The sequence below is a fragment of the Protomyctophum parallelum genome (genome assembly GCF_964188405.1).
Source record: "Protomyctophum parallelum genome assembly, chromosome: 14".
NCBI classification, from domain to species: Eukaryota; Metazoa; Chordata; class Actinopteri; order Myctophiformes; family Myctophidae; genus Protomyctophum; species Protomyctophum parallelum.
In genome coordinates, this window is record NC_139709.1 from 37,824,289 (window position 1) to 37,831,121 (window position 6,833).

The following is a 6,833-nucleotide window of genomic DNA, read 5'->3' on the forward strand; positions in this document are numbered from 1 at the left end:
TCTGAAGAAAAACACCATGTTGGCTGACATGATGGATATACTGAAGACAGGACTCCAAGATGTTCCTCCTGGTCACTGCTATGCTGGACCTGGAAATGTGGCCTGTGATTCCTGCACCGGGAGAAACCTGAAAGCTGTGACTTGTCTTCAGTGCTTCACAAGGAGGTGAAGTCCATCAATCACTGTGCTGACAGAGCAGTGAGGAACAGTGACACCGTCTTTAAGGAGATGATCTCTTCCATTGAGAGAAGACGCTCTGAGGTGAGGGTCGAGAGCTGATCAGAGACCAGCAGAAACGTGAAGTGAGTCGTGCTGAAGAACTGAGGAAGCATGTGGAGCAGGAAGTTACTGAACTGAGGAGGAGACACGCAGAGCTGTAGCAGATCTCACACACAGAGGATCACATCCATTTTCTGCACAGTTACACCTCCCTTTCAAGGATCAGTGAATCTACACACCAAGTCAGCAGCAATGTCCGTCCTGAGACACTTTGAAGATGTGACGTTCTTACCCTTCACCCAAGACCCCTGTACAAGAAACATTTCTTGGCCATCTCGCCACTTCTTTCTGCACTGTATCTTAGTGGTGTCAAAAATAATACATGCAGCAATGCATCGCGATTTGGCTGTGCACAATTCTGCATCGATGTAGCAAAGTGACATAATCAATAATCAAAGCCTATACAGTAAAAATAACTATCTGTGGCGGCGCAGATATCAGCAATTTTAGGCATGTATGCGACATGACAACCGTTTCTGTTTAAAATACTTGTATTGTACAGTCAGTGACAACTAACGTCTCTGTAATGTTTATGTTGTACCATTACTAAAAAAACTATCTAAAATAAAGGGATTTAAGATCATTAAAGCTTGCTGTTGTTGCCTGAGTCCAGTGCATTCTGTCAACTTCCGATCGAGGACTTGGTAACTATTCGGCTCCCCATAGCCGTGACCCTGATAACCGCAAGGAGCTACCATTGGACTGGCCCCAGGAAGTGAACGGAGATGTCATAACCAGACTTTCTGTCTCTATGGATATTGGATCCACCCAAACCCAAATATAACCAATCAATACTTAACAAAATGTCAACACGATAATGGGGTGGCCTCCCCGTGAAGCTTTGACATCAAGTTGATGATGTCGTTCACGGAATGTGAAAAATATTCAGACCAAAAAAAAAGAAAACATTTATGGAATTCCTTAGCCTATGGCAGTGTGCACAATACATCTGATGCTGATCAGTGTAGCAAGTTGCGAGATTAGACGTGGACGGACAGACGGACATTATTTCAGTTCAATATGTAGCATTTCTCACTTCCTTCCGTTCCAAGAGAGACCGGAAAGAAAGACAGTGTAAGTTTGGTGTGTGCTGGAGCCTTGCATGTTGGAGGTCAGAGTGCTTAGGACACTAGGAGGATCAGTCAAAGGAGATGAGCTGTGCCTCTGCCTGGGGGGTTTGCTGCTGCTGTGGCTGCCGGTGGCCACCAGAGGGAGCACCTATCTGCTGGTACACAAGCTGCTGCGGGAGGATAATGTTGGCATCGTTCCCTGGCCTCACGCTCTGCATGAATGGCGGGTATACCTGTATGCCATGTAAGGGGAGTGCCGCCTGGGACATGGGGGCGGGCAGACTCTGGTCCTGGGAGACCAGATAGCCCTGTGGAGGGGCGGGATGGAAGCCGGAGGAGGCAGGGTTAGCGGTTATTGTTACGGGCGGCCCACTGGTGTTGTCTGCAGTGTGGTGCATGTCTGTAGCCTGGTACTGTCCGATGGGAGCGCTCTGGCCAGGCTGGCTCATGTTGACACTTTGCCTTGCTCCCTCCCCAGAGACAGCTGGCACGAATAAGGTGGGGTAAGGTGGGTACGCCACCCCGCCACCCTGGACCGGGGCGTAGGGCATAGGGAAGACGGGCATCTGAGCTCTCATCTGGACGGCGTGCTTCTGCAGCTCCAGGCGGCTCTGCCTCTCGTTCTCCTGCTCCTGCAGACGCTGGATGGCCTGCTGCCGCTGCATCTCCTGGGTCTCCTGCTTCTTCTGCCTCATGATCTCCAGCTTTTGTGCCAGCTGGATCCTCCTCTGGCTCTCGGCTTCCTCGGCGGCACGGCGCACCTTCTCCCTGTGTTCGTCCCGCAGGGCGTTGAGGGCCGCCTGCGCATCAAACACCTGGGTCAGCTTGTCCTGCAGGCCCTCGTAGTACAGCCGCTTCTCCTCCAGCTCGTTGAGCAGGTCCAGCAGCTGTGGGTGCATGTTGCTGATGGACTGGAAGAGCGACAGCACGGCACTGTCGTTGGTGACTCTGCGTCCGCGCATCTGGTTGCTCTTGATGCGGTTGAGGAAGGTGGTAACGTTGTTCTGCAGTACCTTCAGGAACTGTTGGTGGTGCTCCTCGGACGCCCTGTCGTCATTCCGCTGGTACTGCCGCTGCCCCACCATGTTGTCGTGACCGTCCACCGGCTGAAAGAACTCGGCCACTGGTGTGGAAGCAGGGGCAGAGGGGGTAGGACCCTGGCAGGCGTCTTCTTGTTTCTTCTCCCAGTAGGTCCTGTTCAGGTAGCGAGCCAGCTCTGGGTGTGCGTCCTCATCCGACGGAGCAGAGGCGTTCGCAGGGGACGAGTAGAGGGTGCTGCCCACTAGGGATGTCGTGGGCTCAGCTTTAGGATAGTACGAGTATGAGTACTTGTGCCTCATCCTCTCTTTCTCCTCCGCCTCACTTTGGGACAGAGCAATGGCCAGTTGCAGCTCCTCTTCGGCCTGCAGCTGCTCTTCTCTTCTCTGGGAGGAGGGCGCTGAGGGTGCCGTTTCCCCCTGAGACTGCACAGAGCTCGAATCTGGGGCTTTGGCCTTGGTGGCTTTCGTTTTGCCTTTTCTCTTCAGAAGCTCGTAGCAGGGATCACACACACGCACATCCTTGTCGACGGCGACCTTTGGAACGATGGATGTTTTAGAGGAACACTTGGAACAGAAGACCTGACCACAGTTACGGCAGTGGTGCTTCCTGTTTATAAGCAAAGCAAACTGGGATCTGCACCGGTGGCAGGTTTCTCCATCGGACCAACGCTGGACCTTCTCTGCCGAAAAGAACATTGCCTCGCTCTCCTTAAACTCTGGGAAGTCGTGACCATCGCTCTTCAGGTTCTGGTAGGTGTCTTGGACCACTTTACACTTGGGCTCAGTGCGGAAGGCCTGTGCCCAGGCCTGGATGAGGTACAGGATCTTAAACCTTACGCTGGGGTCTGTTGTCTGCTTCTTGACTAGATCCTTCAGCTCCTCCATGGTCTGTCTACTGGCCACTTCATCGCGGACCGCCGGGCCACAGTTCTTCACCACAGACTCCAGGACCTCTAGTGCATAGAGGGCCACATGTGGGTTGTTGTCCTTCAGTTTCTTCTTGATGGCACCAATTGCATATTTGGCTTGCGGGTCCCCTTGCTGAACTAAATCGCAGATCTGCAGGATGGCCTCCCAGTCTGTCTCCAGCAGAAGGTGACTGGTGGCTTTATCAAGAAGCAGATCAAAGGTGGCTCCAGCTCTGGCCATCGTAATTGGACTCTCAAACAAATGTCTGTTTTTCTGGACAAAGTGAACATCGAGTGTATCTCTATAGGCTGAGCAGAGCTGTGGTCTGACGTCATACATGATTATGACAAGCGTATATGCCTATATATGGAGATCCCTGATGTCATCAATAGAGGGTATGCAAGTGTCGTCATCATACCTGTAAGTTACTGTATGAGGGAAAGCGTACTGAGTGGCAAAGAAATACTTTCTGGCCTTGACAAACCATACATCCAAACAGAAATGAAATCTGATTGCATTAAATGTTAAACTCACTTTGCCACTCGATTTTCCACACACATTATGCACGTGCATACCCTCTATATGATGTCATAGTAGTGACGTCACATACTGGTTTCCAAGTAGTGTTAATAGAGTACAGAGTGACGCCGCCAGTCTATGGACTTTAATTTATGGGCAGTAAATGACAACATAAGACGTCCTGTCTGATATAAATACCTATAGATTTAAAAAGAACACACACACACACACATACACACACACACACACACACACACACACACACACACACACACACACACACACACACACACGACTGTTAACTGTGGACGACACCATAAAGCATCACACTTGTTTACAATAGGGTCCACCATGTTCAATACATCATAACATTTAGACACTTCTATATAGCCAAAAACAGGAAATCATCATTGAGGAGGTAAAAAGGGAAAAGAAACAGTGAGGGGGAAAGGGGTGGGTGGGGGATTATTGCAAGATGCTGTACTCTGTCTTCAACCCTAAGCCATTCCAAACTGTGGCTGTCAAAGTGAGCAGGGGTGAGGTGGGTTCGGGGAGTGAGGCCAAGTAGTAGCCTGACCAGTTTGTTTTGGGTTGCCTTGTTTTAAGTTTAATGGCCTTTGAGATGCATGCATATAGTCGAAGAAACTTTGTACGAGGGCTCCTGTAAAGCCCTAACCACACCAAAGGGTCGCCATGCAACTCCTTGGGTCCAAACGGTTGCAAGGAGTTGCATGGTGGGACACCACTAAAAACCGTCTCGACCCTTTGGTGTGGTTAGGGTCTTCAAGGTTTTTTTGTCGACCACGGCCAGTGAGGAGATCCTGTATAGTGGGGTCCCTAGACACGCCGTCATTTACAACTCATGTAAAAGTTTAACTTTCACTTCTAAATTGTAGAGTCTACAAATGTAAAAATATATTTATTTTTGCCCAATTTCCAAAATGGCCAGAATTGGAATGCCTTCATTTTCTTAAAATTGCTGTTTTTTCTTTGTTTTATTTTGCTATATCAATTCAATACTGTGTGAGGAATTAACTGGATTTCAAATATTAATGTTTTGAATATTCTGGGGGAAAAAAAGAAAGAGGGCCACCAATGTACATCAAACTAGAAAAAGTGCCCTTCTGGGCACAGGTCTCCACCAGGATAGGAATGTAGGACATTGCAGCTTGCCTTCATCTGGTGGTTGGATAAAAGGGCAACAAAAGTAAACTAGGGAGTTGGCATACAAAGTTATCCACAGATCCGTGCAGTTAGAGGTAAAAACACTTTTCGGCCAGTTATAGCGCCACCTTGAGGCTGAGTTGAAATTGTTCATGTGACATTTCTTCCTCGGCCTAGTGGGAATGTGCGTGCAGAATTTCACGGAAATCACGCGATGTGTTCATGATTTGCAGCATTTTGTTTGAAACTGAGCACTCCTGTGAACTTTGGAAGCCAATCTTAACCAATCAGGATGGAGTCTGAGAAATCTGAAAGACCCGTTTCGTTGAATGGCTCTAGAGAGACTGTGTACCAATTTGCGCGATGTTTGGACAAAATCTGTAGGTGTACTGTGCAAAAACTTGTTTTGCACAAAGCGGCCTCCTGGTGGCGCTATAACAGGCCGTTCTGGAAAGTTTGGGGCAGAGGTTCATGTTGGCATCCAGGGAGTGTGTGTGCAAAATTTGGCATCGACCGGGTTAACGGTGGCCGAGATTAGCTGCTCACCGACACACGGACGGACGGACACACTGACGGACACACGGACGGACGGACGGAGTGCAAAACATACTCTCCCCCCATGCCTTCGGCCTGGTGGAGACAATAACAATAGGCCTATAGCCTACAATAGCACAGTGAGTCACAGACTGGGGGGTCCGGGGAACCCATGCAGTACCTACCTGTCAGTTGCTGCAGGTGTCCGGGGACCCCCCAGTAGGCCTACCTACCTGTCAGTTGCTGGTGTGCGGGGACCCCCGTTAGGCTACTGGCTGGGGGTCCCAGAGATAGAAATGCCACTAAATGGGGGTCCGCAGTCTAATGCATGTCAAACTAGCCCTAACCTAACCATAACCTCACAAAAACAAGCAGTCCGTGTTGTAGGAAAATTACCAACGGGGTTCGAACCGGCAAATTAAGAGGCTAAGACTAAGTCAGATGACTAGTCCAGTACACCACCAAGGACACTGCCAAGTTAGAGATCGGGCTCTGTATTGTGTATTTAGGTTGTGACGTCAGCCACTTCCGGATTCTATTCCAGGAAGTTCCACGTCATATATTTTCTCTCGCGGGCGTGGCCTCACCCCGGAAGGAAGTGACGGCCGGCACCCTTAAATACGGAAGAGACGCGTGCAGCCGAGTTTGGTCAGTGTTTGTTTGGAAGTGCCACGTCACCATCGGAGCAGGTATGTTATTTACTACTTAACGCTGTTGTTGTTTTTGTGTTCAAACGTCTATCACCTATGAAATTACTTGTTATGATGTTTATATATGATGTTTCTACAAAATTGTAAAGCAGTGTTTCAGTAGCTGAATGGTTAACGTCGACGGTTTATAAACACCGGGCCTGAGTTCACTTCCCCGTCGAGGACCGAGAGTGTTTTTCTACCAAACAAACACAATTGCTTTTGCGTCGAGGTCCACGGACCACCATGTTACATAAATAGACACAATGGTGGTCACTGACCACCATTGTGTATCTGAGCCACTGACCACTGGTCAGTGGCTCAGATACTGAATGGACCTCTACTAGATGCAAAAACTTTTGTAAGAAGAAAACACACTCTCAGTCCTGGACGGGGAGTAGCCCGTGACCAACGTTACATTAACGTCGACAGTACCCACTCGACTACCGGAACACGGCTTTGAAGAGTAGTATTCACATATATAAACACAACAAGTAACTTCAAAAGTGAACATGTTTGAGCCACGGACTACCATTTCACATTAATAGACTCTCACAATGGTGGTCAGTGGCTCAAATGCTGAATAAATAATCGACTAGAGGTGAATAGAGTATTGTTTGGTATGTAAA

General features: G+C 49.0%; 1 protein-coding gene across 1 annotated transcript; it reads right to left on the reverse strand.

Annotated features, from left to right (window-relative positions):
* Nucleotides 1–1,417: 1,417 nt before the first annotated feature.
* Nucleotides 1,418–3,538, reverse strand: LOC310871295 (hepatocyte growth factor-regulated tyrosine kinase substrate-like; the record flags this gene model as incomplete). The annotated part of the gene is made up of 1 exon (XM_083782780.1): nt 1,418–3,538. The coding sequence occupies one exon, from the start codon at nt 3,536–3,538 to the stop codon at nt 1,418–1,420; it is 2,121 nt and encodes a 706-aa protein (XP_083638906.1).
* Nucleotides 3,539–6,833: the final 3,295 nt, after the last annotated feature.